Below are 20,308 nucleotides of genomic sequence, written 5' to 3' on the forward strand. Positions count from 1 at the left end.
ACCAAGGGTCCATCAAGCCCAGCATCCTGTTTCCAACAGTGGCCAATCCAGGCCACAAGAACCTGGCAAGTACCCAAAAACTAAGTCTATTCCATGTTACTGTTGCTAGTAATAGCAGTGGCTATTTTCTAAGTCAACTTAATAGCAGGTAATGGGCTTCTCCTCCAAGAACTTATCCAAACCTTTTTTAAACACAGCTACACTAACTGCAGTAACCACATCCTCTGGCAACAAATCCCAGAGTTTAATTGTGCGTTGAGTAAAAAAGAACTTTCTCCGATTAGTTTTAAATGTGCCCCATGCTAACTTCATGGAGTGCCCCCTAGTCTTTCTACTATCCGAAAGAGTAAATAACCGATTCACATCTACCCGTTCTAGACTTCTCATGATTTTAAACAGCTCTATCATATCTCCCCCTCAGCCATCTCTTCTCCAAGCTGAACAGCCCTAACCCTCTTCAGCCTTTCCTCATAGGGGAGCAGCTCCATCCCCTTTATCAAATATATCAAAATCACAGAACATATAGAAAGACATGGTTTAATGGAACAAAGTCAGCATGGCTTTACCCAAGGCAAGTCTTGCCTCACAAATCTGCTTCACTTTTTTTGAAGGCGTTAATAAACATGTGGATAAAGGTGAACCGGTAGATATAGTATACTTGGATTTTCAGAAGGCGTTTGACAAAGTCCCTCATGAGAGGCTTCTAGGAAAAGTAAAAAGTCATGGAATAGGTGGCGATGTCCTTTCGTGGATTACAAACTGGCTAAAAGACAGGAAACAGAGAGTAGGATTAAATGGACAATTTTCTCAGTGGAAGGGAGTGGACAGTGGAGTGCCTCAGGGATCGGTATTTGGGACCCTTACTTTTCAATATATTTATAAATGATATGGAAAGAAATACGACGAGTGAGATAATCAAATTTGCAGATGATACAAAATTGTTCAGAGTAGTTAAATCACAAGCAGATTGTGATAAATTGCAGGAAGACCTTGTGAAGCTGGAAAATTGGGCATCTAAATGGCAGATGAAATTTAATGTGGATAAGTGCAAGGTGATGCATATAGGGAAAAATAACCCATGCTATAGTTACACAATGTTGGGTTCCATATTAGGTGCTACAACCCAAGAAAGAGATCTAGGCGTCATAGTGGATAACACATTGAAATCGTCGGTGCAGTGTGCTGCAGCAGTCAAAAATGCAAACAGAATGTTGGGAATTATTAGAAAGGGAATGGTGAATAAAACTGAAAATGTCATAATGCCTCTGTATCGCTCCATGGTGAGACCGCACCTTGAATACTGTGTACAATTCTGGTCGCCGCATCTCAAAAAAGATATAATTGCGATGGAGAAGGTACAGAGAAGGGCTACCAAAATGATAAAGGGGATGGAACAGCTCCCCTATGAGGAAAGACTAAAGAGGTTAGGACTTTTCAGCTTGGAGAAGAGACGGCTGAGGGGGGATATGATAGAGGTGTTTAAAATCATGAGAAGTCTAGAACGGGTAGATGTGAATCTGTTATTTACTCTTTCGGATAATAAAAAGACTAGGGGGCACTCCATGAAGTTAGCATGGGGCACATTTAAAACTAATTGGAGAAAGTTCTTTTTTACTCAACGCACAATTAAACTCTGGAATTTGTTGCCAGAGGATGTGGTTCGTGCAGTTAGTATAGCTGTGTTTAAAAAAGGATTGGATAAGTTCTTGGAGGAGAAGTCCATTACCTGCTATTAAGTTCACTTAGAGAATAGCCACTGCCATTAGCAATGGTTACATGGAATGGTCTTAGTTTTTGGGTACTTGCCAGGTTCTTATGGCCTGGATTGGCCACTGTTGGAAACAGGATGCTGGGCTTGATGGACCCTTGGTCTGACCCAGTATGGCATGTTCTTATGCTCTTATTTTGGTCACCCTTCTCTGTACCTTCTCCATCGTAACTATATCTTTTTTTGAGATACGGCAACCAGAATTGTACACAGTATTCAAGGTGTGGTCTCACCATGGAGCGATACAGAGGCATTATGACATTTTCCGTTCTATTAACCATTCCCTTTCTAATAATTCCTAACACTGTTTGCTTTTTTGACTGCCGCAGCACACTGTACTGACGATTTCAATGTGTAATCCACTATGACACCTAGATCTCTTTCTTGGGTTGTAGCACCTAATATGGAACCCAACATTGTGTAATTATAGCATGGGTTATTTTTCCCTATATGCATCACCTTGCACTTATCCACATTAAATTTCATCTGCCATATCGATGGCCAATTTTCCAGTCTCACAAGGTCTTCGTGCAATTTATCACAATCTGCTTGTGACTTAAATACTCTGAATAATTTTGTATCTGCAAATTTGATTACCTCACTCGTCTTATTTCTTTCCATATCATTTATAAATATATTGAAAAGAGATAATGGGAAAAATTGCAATATGTGCTAAAGCTTCTTTGATAAGAGTTACTACAGAAGAAAATGAAGTGACAGGACAGCAGGTAACACTAATGGGTTAACACACTAGATAGGTAAAAAAAAAAAAGCATATTTATGCTTTAAGATCACCAATCCAGGCCACAAAAATAATCATGCTGAATTATACAGTGCAATACACTTGAGAGAGGTAAAAATCTGTTTTTAAAGATTGTTTACCTCTAATTTCAGCAACAGCCCAGCTGGGAATAAGACCTGCCAGAACACTGGACCCAGAACTGCCCTGAAATTATACAGGTAAACATAATTTACATCACCCTTTAGTGTATAGCACATAATCCTCTAGAACTGCTAACTGCAGCTCCATACGGCCAGCTACCAGAAAGGACTATGCTGAACCACCTTAAGACTACTGGAGATCCATTTCTCAGAGAAGAAAAGTGTGGATAATCCTGTACTGGGCCAGAATGCTGAATAGGGACTCTTGTGTAAACCCATACAGGATTATGCACCCCAAGCAGTGCCACAGGAGAAAGATAAACAGTATAAAAGAAAGAAAAAGGCAGCCTCCAGCACACCTTCTACTCCTATCCCCCTTCAGCCACCTCTTCTCCATGCTCTAACCTCTTCAGCCTTTCCTCATAGGGGAGCTGTTTCATGCCCTTTATTTTGGTCACCCTTCGCTGTACTTTCTCCAATACAACCATATATTTGAGATGTGGCAACGAGAATTGTACACAGTATTCAAGGTGCGGTCTCACCATGAAACGATAGAGGCATTATGACATTTTCCGTTTTATTCACCATTCCCTTCCTAATATTGCTTTTTTTGACTGCTGCAGTACACTGAGCTAATTATTTCAGCGTATTATCCATGACGACAGATCTTTTTCCTGGGTGGTAATTCCTAATATGGATCCTAGTACCTTATAACTACAGCATGGTTTATTTTCCTCCCTATATCTATTACCTTGCACTTGTCCACATTATATGGGACTCCCAATCTTCCAGTGTCGCAAGGTCCGCCTGCAATTTTTCACAATCCACTTGTGATTTAATTACCCTCAATTCTGTGTCATCTGCAGGTTTGATCACCTCACTCGCTGAAAGCCTTTCCAGATCATTTAAGTTTGAATGCAATCTGCTTTGAAGTGGCTAAAAGGCAGAATATAAATCTAAAACAAAAAAAGAGAGGAGTCCTGACCTAAACTATAAGCTTTGAGTGGTACTGGAACACAGCTAAACGCCAAAGCCGCATCGGAGCAACATTTACTGCCCATTCTGAGGCTGACATGCAGGGAAACACTAAGGATCTTAGGTAGAAAGCAGAAATCCGAATCTCCAGGGTGGCATTCTCCAAAATGCTTCCTGTTCCACATGCAGGTCCCTAGAGGCAGGCAGAGCTCCGGAGTCTCAATGCGTGGATGAGACGATGGTGCAAGGAAGGGGGAGTCTCTTCCGAAGGGATGGCTCCACCTTAACCAGGGTGAAACCAGACTGCTGGCGCTAACCTTTGAAAAGGAGATAGAGCAGCTTTTAAACTAGAACAAGGGGGAAAGCCGACAGTCACAGAGAGGTTCCATTAAAAGCAAACAGTCCATGTGCCTATAAGAATCACCTGAGCTAAAGATTTCCAAATTATCCCTATCAACTGAAAAGCAGGTAAATAAACAAAACACACTTTGAAATGTCTGTATGCCAATGCCAGAAGTCCAGAAGTAAGATGGGAGAGTTAGAGTGTTTAGCAGCAAATGATGATATAGACATAACTGTCCCATTGGATAAACAATGGGACAGTGCTATATCAGGGTACAAATTATATCGCAATGATAAGGAGGATGAACTTGGTGGGGGTGTAGCACTTTATGTCCGGGAGGGTAGAGAGTCCAACAAGAGACTAAATGCTCAGTAGAATCTATATGGGTAGAAATCCCATGTGTGTTGGGTAAGAGTATAGTGATAGGAGTATACTACCGTCCACCTGGACAAAATGGTCAGACAGATGATGAAATGCTAAGAGAAATCAGGGAAGCTAATCAATTTGGCAGTGCAATAATAATGGGAGATTTCAATTACCCCAATATTGACTGGGTAAATTGTAACATCAGGACTCGCTGGACACATAAAATTCCTGGACGTAATAGATGACTGCTTCATGGAGCAATTGGTTCAGGAACCAACAAGAGAGGGAGCTATTTTAGATTTAATTCTTAGTAGAACACACAATTTGGTGAGAGAAGCAACGGTGGTGGGGCCACTTGGCAACAGTGATTATAACATGATCAAATTTAAACTAATAAATGGAAGGGGGACAATAAGGGAGGAGGAATAGCCTAGTGGTTAGAGCAGTGGACTATGAACCAGGAGACCAGGGTTCGAGTCCTGCTGTCGCTCCTTGTGACCTTGGGCAAGTCACTTTACCCTCCATTGCCTCAGGTACAAAAACTTAGATTGTGAGCCCTCTGGGGATAGAGAAATACCTACAGTACCTGAATGTAAACCAGTGTGATATCTCAATTGAGATCGAATGTCGGTATATAAAAATAAATAAATAAATAAGTAAATCTGCAGCTCTAACACTAAACTTTCAAAAGGGAAACTTTGATAAAATGAGGAAAATAGTTAGGAAAAAAAACTGAAAGGTGCAGCTGCAAAGGTTAAAAGTGTTCAACATGCATGGATATTGTTTAAAAATACAATCCTAGAAGCGCAGTCCCTATGTATTCCACGCATTAAGAAAGGTGGAGGGAAGGCAAAATGATTGACATGGTTAAAAGGTAAGGTGAAAGACTATTTTAGCCAAAAAAAAATCCTTCAAAAATTGGAAGGATCAATCTGAAGAAAATAACTTGACAATGCTTGTGCTTTTTCCTAAGTGTAAAAATTGATAAGACAAACAAAGAATTTGAAATGAAGTTGGCCATAGAGGCAAAAACTCATAATAAAAACTTTTAAAAATGTATCCGAAGCAGAAAGCCTGTGAGGGAGTCAGTTGGACTGTTAGATGACCGAGCAGTTAAAGGGGCTCTTAGGGAAGAAAGCTTTTGCAGGAAGACTAAATTAATTCTTTGCTTCTGTTTTTACTAAATGAGAATGTTGGGGGAGATACCAGTTCCGGAGATGATTTTCAGGGGTGATGAGTCAGATGAACTGAACCAAATCACTGTGAACCTGGAAGATGAAGTAGGCCAGATTGACAAACTAAAGAGTAGCAAATCACCTGGACCGGATGGTATGCATCCTAGGGGTCTGAAGGAACTAAAAAAATGAAATTTCTGATCTATTAGTTAAAATTTGTAACCTGTCATTAAAATCATCCATTGTAACTGGAGGGTGGACAATGAACACCAATATTTAAAAAGAGCTCCAGGAGCGATCCGGGAAGCTATAGACTAGTGAGCCTGACTTCAGTACTAGGAAAAATAGTGGAAACTATTCTAAAGATCAAAATCACAGAACATATAGAAAGGCATGGTTTAATGGAACAAAGTCAGCATGGATTTACCCAGGGCAAGTCTTGTCTCACAAATCTGCTTCATTTTTTTGAAGGGGTTAATAAACATAGAAACATAGAAACATAGAAATGACGGCAGAAGACGACCAAATGGCCCATCCAGTCTGCCCAGCAAGCTTCCCTCATTTCTTCTCCCATACTTATCTGTTTCTCTTAGCTCTTGGTTCTAATTCCCTTCCACCCCCGCCATTAACGTAGAGAGCGGTGGAGGAGCTGCATCCAAGTGAAATATCTAGCTTGATTAGTTAGAGGTAGTAGGAGTAGTAACCGCCGCAATAAGCAAGCTACACCCATGCTTATTTGTTTTTACCCAGATTATGTTATACAGCCCTTATTGGTTGTTTATCTTCTCCCCTGCCGTTGAAGCAGGGAGCTATGCTGGATATGCATCGAAAGTGATGTATCAGGCACATTTGGTTTGGACATGTGGATTAACTTATGCGCACTGTTCTCTGCTTTACTGTAAAGCTTTTAGCTGCATTGCGTTTATTGTGAACCGATGAGATGTTCCCAACGTTCATCAGTATATACGTTTCTAAATAAATAAATGTGGATATAGGTGAACCGGTAGATCTAGTTATTTGGATTTTCAGAAGGCGTTTGACAAAGTCCCTCTTGAGAGGCTTCTAAGAAAACTAAAAAGTCATGGGATAGGAAGAGAGGTCCTTCCGTGGATTACAAACTGCTTAAGAGACAGGAAACAGTAGAATAAAATGGTCAATTTTCTCAGTGGAAAAGGGTAAACAGTGGAGTGCCTCAGGGATCTGTACTTGGACAGGTGCTTTTCAATATATTTATAAATAATCTATTTATTTATTTTAGAAATTTTTATATACCGGTATTAGTTGTGGACATCATATCTGTTTACATTAAACACAAAAGGCTTGGAAATTACATGATAACAGGGGAACAATGAACTGGGAGGGGGTAACAAGGAACAGTTATGAAGAAAACAAACAAAAACAACTGGTACCTCAATATAAGGAATGCATATAACACCATGTAGTGAACATCATGTGGTAAAGTCTATTCTGGCTAGGCTTGTTTGAATAGAAAAGTTTTTAATTTCTTTTTGAATTTGCTCACACAGGGTTCGAGGCGCAGGTTGGGTGGCAGGGTGTTCCAAAGGGCGGGACCAGCAATTGAGAGGGCATGGTCGCTTACAAAAGAGGTGTGGGCTATTTTCAATGAGGGCACAAGAAGGGTACCTTTGTTGGCAGTTCTGGTAGGGTGGGTAGACTGGGGAGCAGTGAAAGGAAGGTCTAACCATTTAGAGTTGTGGACGTGAATGGCTTTATGCACTATGGTCAAGGTTTTATAGTGAATGTGGGAGGGGATGGGGAGCCAGTGTAGGTTTCTGAGGATGGGTGTGATGTGATCGTGTTTGCGGGAATTTGCGATGAGACTTGCAGTGGTGTTTTGTAACATTTGCAGTGGTTTTATCGTGGAATATGGGAGCCCTAGGAGGAGAGCATTACAGTAATCAAGTTTGGAAGAGATGGTGGCTTGGATTACTGTGCGGAAGTCTTGGATGTGTAAGAGGGGTCTAAGTTTTTTTTTTTTTAAGTACGTTGAGTTTGAAGAAGCCAGATTTGAGTATAGAGTTGACATAGTTCTTCATGCTTAATTGATAATCAATGAGAACTCCAAGATCCCTCACAAATGGTTGCTCTAAAAAGGGGATAGAGTGAGGGGAGATAAGCAGGAGTTCCGTTGTTTGTATTGAGGGCAAGATGGAGGTTGGTGAGCAGGGTGTTGATGGCCGTGAGGCAGTTTTCCCAGTGTTCTAGGGCGTCAGAAATGGAGTTGTGTATAGGGATGATAATCTGGACATCATCAGTGTAGAGAAAGAACTTAAGTTTGAGATCAGAGAGGAGTTGGCAGAGGGGGGTGAGGTAGACGTTGAAGAGGGTGGAGGAGAGTGATGAACCTTGGGGGACTCCTTGTTGTAAGGGCTGTGGGGCGGATGTGGAATTACCAATTTGAACGGAGAATTTTCTGTTTGAGAGGTAGGATTTGAACCAGGCCAAGGCAAGGCCTGAAATGTCGATGCTTTCTAGGCATGTTAGTAAGTGCTGGTGGCTAATAGTGTCAAAGGCTGCCGAAATATCGAGGAGGGCGAGGAGGTAGCTGTGGCCTTGGCCCATACCTCTGAGGAGGTGGTCGGATAGGGAGAGGAGTAGCGATTCAGTATTGAAGTGTTTGCAGAAACCAAATTGAGATGTATGGAGGATCGCATGATTTTCAAGATAGTCCATGAGTTTGAGTTAACAACTCTTTCCATCAGCTTGGCAATGAAAGGGAGGGTTTCTTACGGAGGGGTTTGACTACGGTGTGTTTGAGTGTGTCTGGGACAGATCCATGGGCGAGTGAGCAGTTGATTATGTCTGTTATAGCTCTAACTATGGCGTTGGGGATGGCAAGTAAGGCTTTGGAAGGAATGGTGTCATTGGGATGAGTGGAGGGTTTGAGTTTTTTTGAGGATGTTTTCGACTTCTTTGGTGGAGGTAGAGTCGAGGATGGTCATTGTGGGTTGGGAAGGTGTGGGGAGGGCAGTTGGGGTGAGGGGGGGCTGTTAGAAGAGGGGGGAATCTCTGAAGGAGAGTTGTGATTTTGCTGTGGAAGTAGTTGGCCAGTTCTTCACATGTGGATGATGCATCAGAGTCTGGAATGGTGGGAGGGATAGGAGTGGTAAGACTTGAAACATAGGTGAAGAGCACTTTGGGGTTGTATCTATAGTCGTGGATTTTTTTGGCGAAGACGTCACGCTTGTGTTGTTGGGTGGAGAGTCTGTAGCTGTGTAGAGCTGTTTTGTAGATGGAGGCGTGTTGGGGGGGGGGGGAGGGGGGTCAGGTCCCTACACCATTGTCTCTTTTGCCTGAGAGTATTTTTTAGGGTTTTAAGTTCTGGTGTGTACCATGGCTTTGTGGGTTTTGAGGTGGCTCTTATGACTTGCTTGGAGACTGGGCAAAGTCTATTGGCGATGTCTCCTGTAAGGTTGTTCCAGGATGCTAGAGCTGTGTCGGGATCAGAGCAGGTTAGATTGGATAAGGAGGAGGATAGTGCGTTTGCTAGAGCATCACTAGGGCAAGATTTTCTAGATATTATGGTAGTGCAGTGGGTATTGTTGCAGGTGGGGGAGATGCTGATGGACAGAAGGCTTTCTATTAGGTGTGGTCAGACCAGGGGTCTGGGGTGCAAGTGGGGTGGTGGGTGGAAAGGACGTCAGAGTTGATAAACATCATGTCTAATGTGTGTCCAGTTTTGTGTGTGGGAGATGCTATGATTTGCCGGAAGCCTATGGCGAGGAGGGATTCGCATGATGAGGAACGGGGGAGTGAGTCTACGTGGAGATTAAGGTCTCCGAGGATGATAGAGGGGATGTCGGGTTTTATCCAGTCAACGATGAATTCGATTAGGGATGAGGGGTTAGACTCCAGGTAGGTGGGGAGAGCATATATTAGACAAATTTGCAAGGTAGCTGACCTGAAGAGGCCTATTTCTAGCTTAGGAGGAGTAGCTATGTGGATGGGTTTGAGGTTCAGGCATTTCTTGGCTACCAGTAAGAGGCCTCCCCCTCTTTTTTTGGGTCTGTGGGTGGTGAGGATTTCATAGGAGGAAGTGGGGAGTTGGTTAATGAGGACCGTATCTGAATCTTTGAACCAATCTAGAAAGGAATACGACAAGTGAGTTATCAAATTTGCGGATGATACAAAATTATTCAGAGTAATTAAATCACAAGCGGATTGTGATACATTACAGGAGGACCTTGCAAGACTGGAAGATTGGGGATCCAAAAGACAGACGAAATTTAATGTGGACAAGTGCAAGGTATTGCATATAAGGAAAAATAACCCATGCTTGTAGTTACACGATGCTAGCTCCTAATATGGAACCTACCACCCAGGAAAAAGATCTAGGCATCATAGTGGATATTTTTAAATAGCTGACTCAGTGTTCTGTAGCAGTCAAAAAGCAAACAGAACGTTAGGAATTAAGAAGGGAATGGTTAATAAAACGGAAAATGTCATAATGCCTCTGTATGGCTCCATGGTGAGAACGCACCTTGAATACTGTGTACAATTCTGGTCGCCGCATCTCAAAAAAGATATAATTGCGATGGAGAAGGTACAGAGAAGGGCTACCAAAATGATAAGGGGAATGGAACAGCTCCCCTATGAGGAAAGACTAAAGAGGTTAGGGCTGTTTAGCTTGGAGAAGAGACGGCTGAGGCGGGATATGATAGAGGTCTTGAACGAGTAGATATGAATCTGTTATTTACACTTTCAGATAACAGAAGGACTAGGGAGCTTTCCATGAAGTCAGCAAGTAGCACATTTGAGACTAATCGGAGAAATTTCTTTCACTCACATAATTAAGCTCTGGAATTTGTTGCCATGTGATCTTCTTGGTGTTTGGTTACTTGCCAGGTTCTTGTGGCCTGGTATGGCCTCTGTTGGAAACAGGATGCTGGGCTTGATGGACCCTTGGTCTGACCCAGCATGTGAATTTCTTATGTTATGTTCTAAAAGCAGCCTTGGAACAAACAAAGGGCAACCTTAAGGGAACACCCATTCCATGACCAGAACTACTAGCATAACTGGGCAAGGAATCCCTTCCCCAGGAGGATGTTACAACTTGCTACCTACTGGAATTGCTTGGGGGCAGGTGTGGTAACCCACCAACCCTCAATAGCCAGATGAGTAGCTGGAAGTCTCTTAAGTCGACAATCATCATTAACTCCCTTCGAATGGGTATATTCCAGGCTGACATCCCTGAAGTCACTGACTTCTAACAGCCCCCAAGGCTGGCAGACACTATTCTCTGGAAGCCTGGTAATCTGAGACTCAGCTCTCCCAGTGACTCTAAAAGGGAATACTTAAAGATGGGCCTTACAGTTTGAATCTGATGCCCTGTCTTGCAGGCTACAGCAAATGCCAAGGCATCAACCCAGAGAACAAGCAAAAATAAGCCCCTCTTTCTGGAATAAGCTGAAGATGAATGAGCCCTATTAGAAGGCAAATTCTGGCTTTCCAAGGGACTGTCAGTCACCATTCTCCCCTCTCCTGCTGGTCCTAAGGGGAATCCTGTGGAGGAGGCCTCCTGGAAGGCTATGGTTCCACTAGCATGTCTAGGGCAAAAGGTCACTGAACCCCTGCATGGAAGAAGGGCTGTGAAAGATCCACTCAATGTGCTCCTGAGCCCATCCAGGTTTCAGCAGAGACTAGAGGCTCCGTAAGGTGCACCTAGGATTCAGAGGGGAAAAATAAAAATAAATAATCTGGTGCTAAACCAGCTCCATTCCCTGGCGTCTGTGCATCTTATGGAGCAAATTAGAGGAGTGCATAAAAACTTTTTTTGTCCCCATTTTGTTTTCGGGTCTGGGGAGGGCCATTTCAGTCCACTCCCCAGATCAGAAAACTTATCACTCTCTTTCTGTGGGAACCCCCCCCCCCCACCCCCCTCCAAGAGTCCCTGGTGGGCCAGCGGGGGTCCGGGAGCGATCTCCTGCACTTGGGCAGTCTGCTGTCAGTAATCAAAATGGCGCCGACGGCCCTTTGCCCTTTCTATGTCACAGGGGCTACTGGTGCTATTGGTCGGCCTCTGTGACATAGTAAGGGCCGTCAGCGCCATTTTGATTACTGGCAGCTGACGGCCCAAGTGCAGGAGATCGCTCCTGGACCCCCGCTGGGCCACCAGGGACTTTTGGCAAGTCTTTGGGGGGGGGGGGGGGGGAGGTTTGTAGTTAGTTTTTTTATATTCACTCCATAAGACGCACAGACCATTTTCCCCCCACTTTTGGGGGAAAACAAAGTACGTCTTATGGAGTGAAAAATATGGTAAATCAAATAGACCAGGAAGTGGTCCCTCCCACACAAACTGTTTTAAAAGCCTGATCTGAGAAGGTACAGAACTAAAGAGGTCCAAGGAAGGAACAAGCAAGGGCTTTTTGCTTGGGGCCATGGAACTTTTCCATACCAGCAAGGAATGCATGAGAAAAGATGCCCTCTGAAGACGAGCCGAGGGCTGAACATGCAGTCCAACCAGGTTTGCACCACCCGAGCTTCTCTGCCCATGGATAGCCACTCCGTCCCCAGGTCCTTTAGCTGCTCTCAGTACAGGTGCTAACGTGGGCCACAAGGGACACCTCGGCAGCGGCACAGACTGCTGCAGCGGCAGGGCCACTCGCTTCCCTCCAGCTCATGGCCTTTTCTGTGTAAGAGACAAAGGAAAACTCTACATCCCACAGAATGACGGCGGGCCGTGCGGACGACTCCTCAGGGGCTGGGAAGAGGCTGGAAGCATTTTACCTTATAAAGGGCAGACCAAGTGCCAACAGTTGCGGGTCCTGCCACAGTAGCAAATACCTTCTGCCTGCTCAGAGGGTCTCCAGAAAGAAGGCACCTTCCTGGCTGCTTGCAGCTCTGCAGCCCTACCACCGTGGCAACTGCTGAAGGCCAAAGGCTGGCTAGATTAAGCTTCCCCCCCCCACCCACCGATAAAGGAGCTTGATTGCTGTTGCCTAGCCCAACCAATCCAGAAATAAGGGAATTAAACTGGTCCATCTAAGTAACGAAACGCAGTACATCGGAAAGGGTTCCAATTAATCCTGGTGTCCTGATCAGTTGTCCATCAACTGCCCTTGGGATGACCTTGTAATGGACATTACCTTCCTGCCAGTCACGCCATCGCTGCTCTCTCTTCCCTCCACTGGGGCCTAAGGCATGCCCCTGACAAAGGAGCAGAGCTCTCAAAAACCAGTAAGTTACTCCAGTAAGGTGGCCTCAATCCCAACTTAATTTGTTGCCCTTTATTCTATATATCCAGGCATAGGTGCCAGTTCTGTGGCTGCTTGAATAGCCCAGTATTAAGCAAGCTCCATCCCTGGCTCCAGGAAGGAGTAAACATGGAATTCAGCACCCCTAACCCTTTTAAAAACAGTATCCAAGTGGACTTGCAAAGGAACCATGTTACTTTAAATTAAAATCAAACAATCACCATCCATCTAGTCTGTCTCATTTTGCATTTTTACCCAAACATATTTGCTTGCAGCCAGTGGTTCATATTGCTGCTAATAGTCTTATTCTACCCCTTCCTCTAAAAGCAATTTTTTTTTTGCTGATCTGATCTCTTCTTGGTCCAGAGAGTGTTCTTGTAAGAACCCCTTTCTATCACACCCCACTTACCTCGCTTGGGTTTGGGGAAGCTCTCATGGAGTCGAAAAACCACCTTCTCCACAAAGTGCTGGATGTCGCATTGCTCGGGGCCACGGACAAACACCATCCAGTCGTGAGTGAAGCCCTCCGAAGTCGGTTTCTTGCGTAACTGGGCTCTGTGGCCCAGCTCCAGTTTCACTTGTACTGTACACTGTAAGAGAGACAAGGCTCAGTCCAGACCGAGGCAAACGTTAGACAGAGCTCTTTCAGCTGCTGAACACCAGCTGTGTGTGCAGGTCCACTCAGCTTCTTAAAACCTAAATTACTGTCCCCTTTTTGTTAGCACACCACCTTATTTGCTGCAATTATATCCCCCTTTTTCAATATTAGCTCAAAACTGTCACAACAAATAGGGCATCTACTATGCTCCCTCCACCTGCAGCCTCCCCTTACAGTAAAACGCCTGACCAGTCAGTCAATTAAAGCGAATAAAATCTCTGCATTTATTTTTTTTTATGAGAGTTTAGGATCATTTCCTGCATAATCTCGCTGGAATGTCTGAGGAAGGGCTGGCTCTGTCCTGCCTCCTCTCAGCTGGGAGGGCCTGACTTCCCAGCTCTCTAGACAATTCTAGTACCCTCTGCAAAGCAGCAGGAAGCCTCACTGGGCCCCAATGGGGCTGGTTGGCAGAGCAGTAACCTTCTCCCCCATATCATACAGGATGTAAATCTCTACCTAAAGGCCATAAAGAGATCACATCTCAGATCCCAGACAAAAGCAACAATCCAGTTTATTCAATTTGAAGAGGGAACAAAAAAAAAAGTAATACAAAAGAAGAGCTAGAATTGTGCGGTGAGCTCTCCCAGGATTCCTCTGACTCAGAAGAGCATTTTCATTTATCAACCTGTATTCAAGCACAGCAAGAGACTCTGTTCTGTATGCAGGAGCACCTGGACTGACTCATCCCAGCCCTTTACTTCTGCGCACATTTTGCTCTCCTAACGCGACATGATTTAAATGACAGGAAAAACAAGCCCAATCTCACCACAAACATGCCCCAAAGCAAGCCAATATGGTACAACAGGGAATGTAAGAGCAGATACACACATACAGGCCGATGCAATACTGATGTGGCCCCAAACTGGACACACCTTTTTTTTTTTTGTATTTTAAACGTACGCAGTCACCTCTCCTGGGCGCTTGATGCAATAAGCAAATGAGCTGCCATGCTTAAAAAGGACATACTAGGGATAAATTGGGCTTCCCAGGAGAAGTGGCTGAGTGCACAGGACAACGGATACTCAATTTTACACGCTCGTAAATTGAGGCTGTTTGCCTAACTTGACCACCAGCAAGACTTTTGCACATTGCTGCTTTCTGTGATTCCTCCAACTTAACAAACGCCATGATATTAAGTCAGAGGAAACACAGAAAAGCAGTGTTTTCTGTAAACTTTTGTGGTTCCTCGAGACCCAACGCCAGCTCCGGGGCTGGCATTAATTTGAGGGTAAAAAGGTGTACATCAGGTGCACTTTTTTTTTCTTTTTTTACATTTGGGGATACTAGCTAAGCCTCATCAACATGGCATTTATATGTAATGAGTGCTATTAGCTATGCATTGGTCTGGTCACGCGTTTTGAATATGCTAATCCCCTTACTGTGTAAGGGGTTATGGACGGGCGACCAACTGCAGGTCAACCTGTGCGCTAGCCTGAACACTCAGTATTGCATTAGCCTGATAGTGGGGCTAAAATACATACTGGATGCCATTTTCTGAGCCAGAACTACAATTTCATTTGAAGGGGTGAATAAGCCTGTGGATAGAGGTGAACCGGTAGATGTGTTGTATTTAGATTTTCAGAAGGAGTTTGACAAAGTCCCTCATGAGAGGCTTCTAAGAAAAACTAAAAAAGTCATGTGAAAGGAGGCGATGTCCTTTAGTGGATTGTAAACTGGTTAAAAAGACAGGAAACAGCAGGCTTAAATGGTCCATATTCAGTGGAAAAAGCTAAACAGTGGAGTGCCTCAGGGATCTGTACTTGGACCAGTGCTTTTTAAATATATTTATAAATGATCTGAAAAAGGGTACGAAGAGTGAGGTGATCAAATCTGCAGACAAGAGTAGTTAAAATCACAAGCTGACTGATGAAATGCAGGTGCACCTTGTGAGACTGGAAGATTGGGCATCCAAATGGCAGATGAAATTTAATGTGGACAAGTGCAAGGTGTTGCATATAGGGAAAAATAACCCTTGCTGTAGTTACACGATGTTAAGTTCCATATTAGGAGCTACCACCCAGGAAAGAGATCTGGGCATCGTAGTTTATATTACATTGAAATCGGCTCAGTGTCGTGGTGGTCAGAAAAGCAAACTGTGTTAGGAATAATTAGGAAAGGAAGGGCAAATAAAACAGAGGATATCATAATGAGTATCACTATGGTGATACCATACCTTTGAATACTGTGTGCAAGTCTGATAACCACATCTCAAAAGAGATATAGTTGCACTGGAGAAAGTACAGAGAAGGGCAACCAAAATGACTCCCCTATGAGGAAAGGCTGAAGAGTTTAGGGCTGTTCAGCTTGGAGAAGAGACGGCTGAGGGGGGATACGAGAGGTCTACGAAATCATGAAAGGACTTGAATGGGTAAATGTGAATTGCTTATTTACTCTTTCGGATAATATAAAAATTCCATGAAGTTAGCAAGTAGCACATTTAAAGCAAAATCAGAAAGTTCTCACTCAACACATTAAGCTCTGGAATTCATTGGCAGAGGATATGGTTAAGGCAGTTAGTATAGCTGTGTTTAAAAAAGGATTGGATAAGTTCTTGGAGGAGAAGTCCATTAACTGCTATTAATCAAGTTTACTTAGGGAATAGCCACTGCTATTAATTGCATCAGTAGCATGGGATCTTCTTAGTGTTTGGGTACTTGCCAGGTTCTTATGGCCTGGATTGGCCACTGTTGGAAACAGGATGCTGGGCTTGATGGACCCTTGGCCTGACCCAGTATGGCATTTTCTTATGTTCTTAAAGATCTCCCAATGGAACTGCAGAGATTTATGGCTCAGTGGCAGTGTTGCATGCAATCACATGGGAAAACTGGGTCCAGTGCCTAAGCCCCTGGGGCAGGAGGAATCATGTCAGTTGGAGTGCACACACAAGCAGGATCCAGAGGGAGCTACCTGCTGAAGACTGTTGCTGAATTGGGTGGGCTAATTAAGAAAAAAAGGTGGGGGTTAAAATGGGGTCACTATGCCTAGAGACTCATGGTACTATGCGCTAGTACAGGCAATTTCCAGTAGTGCGGAAAGAGCAAACGCACAAAAGGAAGCTTCCAGGCAAAAGACAAACTAAATTAGTCATTCAGGATGACAAGTACAAATTACTTTTCTATAAACCAGAGAATAAAAACCAACACTGCCATATTCTCCAAAACCCGAGATGCTTCCACAAGTATCTGAGACCATCCCAGCTTTTACATTAAAAAGACAAATACCTGACCTCAAGTAAAACTGCTGTTTTAGTAGAGTGGGAAATGGTAAAGGGGTGGAAGGGCCCAGTATTCAAGTCGTTGGAGTTCTTTGCCGAAACATGCCATGAGGTTCCTTTAAACATTTTTATCAAGTCCTTCCAAAAACCGATGTCCTCCTGTAAGCCCTTCCGAGGTTTACATCTGCGGCTGCCTTGCCCGAGAGGATTCTCAAGGTTCTTTGGAAAAGTTGGATGCAATTCCTCTTGTCTGCATTTCAGCTGTGCTTCTTTACCATGCCTCACAAGGTAGGTCTCAGTACAGAGGGTGACGGGACGGATGAATTGTCCAGCAGTTTGAAATGCTGACCCAAATATTAAAGGAAGAAGAAACTGGAGAACACAAGATTATACCCAACAAAGAATACGGAAATCTGCCCAGAATGCAATTTAAAAAGTTCTGCACAGAGGAAACCATTTGTCTCCAACAAGTAAGAAAATACAAGGAGTTGCTAGTACCATCCGGACAATGCCAAACACCCAGCTAAGGCTCCTTGGGCTTTATAGATGGCTGGTAGTCCATCTGCCTGCAACAACCGCTGTGCTCCCGCCACAGCAAGTATCGGTGGCTTGAGGCTCAGAGAGAATAAATGCAGCACCAACCCCAGGATCACTAGTGTGCATGCGACCCTATGTAAACACCACCTGCTGTAACCTCACCTTGCCAAGAGGGAATGCTTTTGAAGGCAAGAGTTATCCTTGGCGTTTCCTGTGATTTTTCTCCTGGGGATTTTTTTTTTTTTTTAAACAGATGTGTTCTCACCTTAACAAAAGCTACAATTATTTCTCAAATGCTGTTCCTGCAACCCACTCATTCGGAGAAAACAAGCATCACCTCCCGTCTAAACTGAAGGAAGAAATTACATGACCACAGGATCTAGTAAGGAGTCAAACTGTGAGGAAAAAGAATTGTACCAAAAAAAAAAAAAAAAGTTTCCAAGACTATCCCAGTTTGCCTGCTTTGCTAGTTAGAAAAAATGGTTTGTTTATTTTTCTTTGCTCGGTGGAGGCAGTGTAGTGAGTACTTAAAGACCATGAAAGTAGAGACAAGAATTGCCCATCAGCAAAATCAGAAATCAAAATAGCTTCTGGAAATCTGCAGCCCGTCCTCATCCAGCATATAAGAAACATGGAAGAAATACCGATACGATGCAACCTTCTAGAGCAGGGGTGCTCAAACCGGTCCTACAGACCCCCCTAAGCCAGTCGGGTTTTCAGGATATCCCTCATGATTAGGCATGAGAAATAGATTGGACACCTAGGAGGGAGTGCATGCAAACGAGTCATCCATATTCATTAGGGATATCCTGAAAACCCAACCTGAGCACCCCTGTTCTATAGAACACCTACTGGGTTGGCTCAGTGTCACTGCAATAACTGAGGGAGGTAAAATGGGAGGGGGACAATATAAACCGGGCCGTTGCTCATGATACCAGATCCCAGTCCACAGTTCCAACTGAGCCAGAATCCCAAAATGAGCACAAGAATACTTGATCAAAAAAATCCCACCCCTCACCATGCACACGCACCAAATGCTAAATCCTGGAGCTCTGCTGTACAAGTCAGATACACAAAACGGCACCTGCTGTAAGGGCAACAAGGACTTGTGGTTAGAAAATGGAAGGGTCTGAACTCCAGGGCCATCCAAGAGACCCGCTGCTCAGAGTCTCCATGGAAATGTGCTTGAGATATCTGGACTAATACACCAGTCCAATAAAAAGGAATTACAGCCCACAAAAAAAAAATCCAGTTTCTGCTACTTTCTTTCCTAAACTGCTCACTAAAGCACCCTGGAATACCAAAGGCACAGGCAGCAGAACCCATCAATATATTTTAATACAGTTCAGTGTACAGCTAGGCAAGAAGCCAAAGTTCATGACAAATACAAATTATGTAACTTGGAACTTAAACGTGGGTGTAACAGGCACAAAATTAATTGTAATTACAAACTGGACACAAAGGGAAGGCAAGGCAAAGCCAAAACTACAGAAAGAGAGGCTGTAGTAAGCTTCTTCCAGTTTCTTTCATGACTGCGCATCCATCTCTCATCAGGAAGCCATCACACAGCCTCTCACTTTAATCCTCTCTCAGGCATCAATGGGTACGGTCCTAGGTTTATCGCTCTTCAGAAAAGCGATCTTTACTCCCGGGGGAATTCCACGCACAAGAACTTAAAATTCTGCAAACTTTACTGTGGTCAAAACAACAAGTTACATGCAGTCTAAGTAATTACATTTTAAATTATTACAGAAAAAGAATTCCCCCAGGACGACGACATCTTGCACAGTCTCTCTCTCCCCTATAAAATGGCCAAGTTCTCTAGTAATCTCACATCACTAAGATCAGGATGCAACCCCAGCAGAACTACTACAGAAGACTAAGTTATGTGCTTTTATATTTTAAAAAGCAAGGTAAGATACTTCTGTTCTGTTCTAATTCATAATGCATCACAGTAATCTCTCTCCATGCCCCCAATTTTGCTTCTCATAGAATTCAGTTGCTGTGTGAACAGCCCACTTATACGATGCCATGCAGCCTGGAGAGAAACGTTGCCCCACTGCTCGCTGCAATCACATGGGTGGCCATGTCTAACAGAGTTAACACCTTGTTGCGTCAACGCTCACGTGCTTCATACTCTGAAGATTGCTAAAACTGGTCTAATAAAGGAGCTGGATAAAGTTTAAAATCCCTGCTGGGAAAACAAAGTGATGCCAGCCACATTCCCTCTCTCTGTTTTCCTTTTACTTTGTATAATAATCAGTTGCTTTTGTGAACGATATAAACATAGGCCCAGACTGTAGGACTTGGGGAACGTTCATGCTCATCTCATCAACTAAGTGTAGTGACAAAAACGGGTGCAGGCAGGGCTCGGTGCCGAGAAACTGGATAAGCTACGCTGAATCCCATGACCGAGCAAGCCACTGAAAAGGCCTGGTGCTGAACAAAAGTCATTCCTTGTCAGGCAGCGATCCTGCCAAAGTGTCCGGCTTAAAGCAGGGCTTCCCAAACCTGTCCCGGGGACCCCACAGTCACACACAAGCTCACCCATAGCTAACAGCGCTCATCACATGTAAACGCCCTACAGAGGCGGCTATTACCCGACCATGCAGAAAATCGCTGCTCTGCCAACGCACCCATCTTAACACGGCAAATTTAACAGCAGCCCCGGAGCTGGCGTCAAGTCAACTGGGAGTCAAGGGCACACGTAATACAGACACCTGTGCCTCCTGCTTGAGATACTAAAATAATGCACTGGACAGCAAGATAATCCGCTGGAATTATACAGCGATTCTGTGGCAATGCAGGACGACAGTGACGATAGTCCAGCTTCTCACCAGCCAAAAAGGACAGGGCCAGAAAACAGACACTCGTACTGCGCACTCTTTTCCCCTAACAGCTGCACAGCCACCACTCCCCCGGGTGCACCATGTTCAGGGCTGGAGGCGCACGATTTCCCCCTAGCGCATCCCTTTTAACTCAGCAGCTAATTAAAAGATACCGTCGCCCGTCCAGGGGAGGTGGTTGTAGGCGCACCAAGGGAAGCAGCTGCTCAGTACGAGCACCCATGTTACTGTGAGAGTTTTATTACTTCAGCCCAGGTCACCGACTGAGGTGGGAGGATTTGAACCCATAGCGATGACGCCCTGCAAGGAACAGGAGTAAGGTATAGTATA

At 44.1% G+C, this 20,308-nt stretch overlaps 1 protein-coding gene across 2 annotated transcripts in view; it reads right to left on the reverse strand.

The window, feature by feature from the left end:
* The window catches only part of MLLT1 (MLLT1 super elongation complex subunit), a 198,661-nt gene that overhangs the window by 150,110 nt on the left and 28,243 nt on the right, over window positions 1-20,308 (reverse strand). For both annotated transcript variants that reach the window (XM_029610916.1, XM_029610915.1), the window contains exon 2: window positions 13,133-13,313. In XM_029610916.1, coding sequence (XP_029466776.1) covers window positions 13,133-13,313 — 181 coding nt within the window. The remainder of the gene's footprint in view (window positions 1-13,132; window positions 13,314-20,308) is intronic.

This window comes from Rhinatrema bivittatum, chromosome 8 (genome assembly GCF_901001135.1).
Source record: "Rhinatrema bivittatum chromosome 8, aRhiBiv1.1, whole genome shotgun sequence".
Taxonomy (NCBI): Eukaryota; Metazoa; Chordata; class Amphibia; order Gymnophiona; family Rhinatrematidae; genus Rhinatrema; species Rhinatrema bivittatum.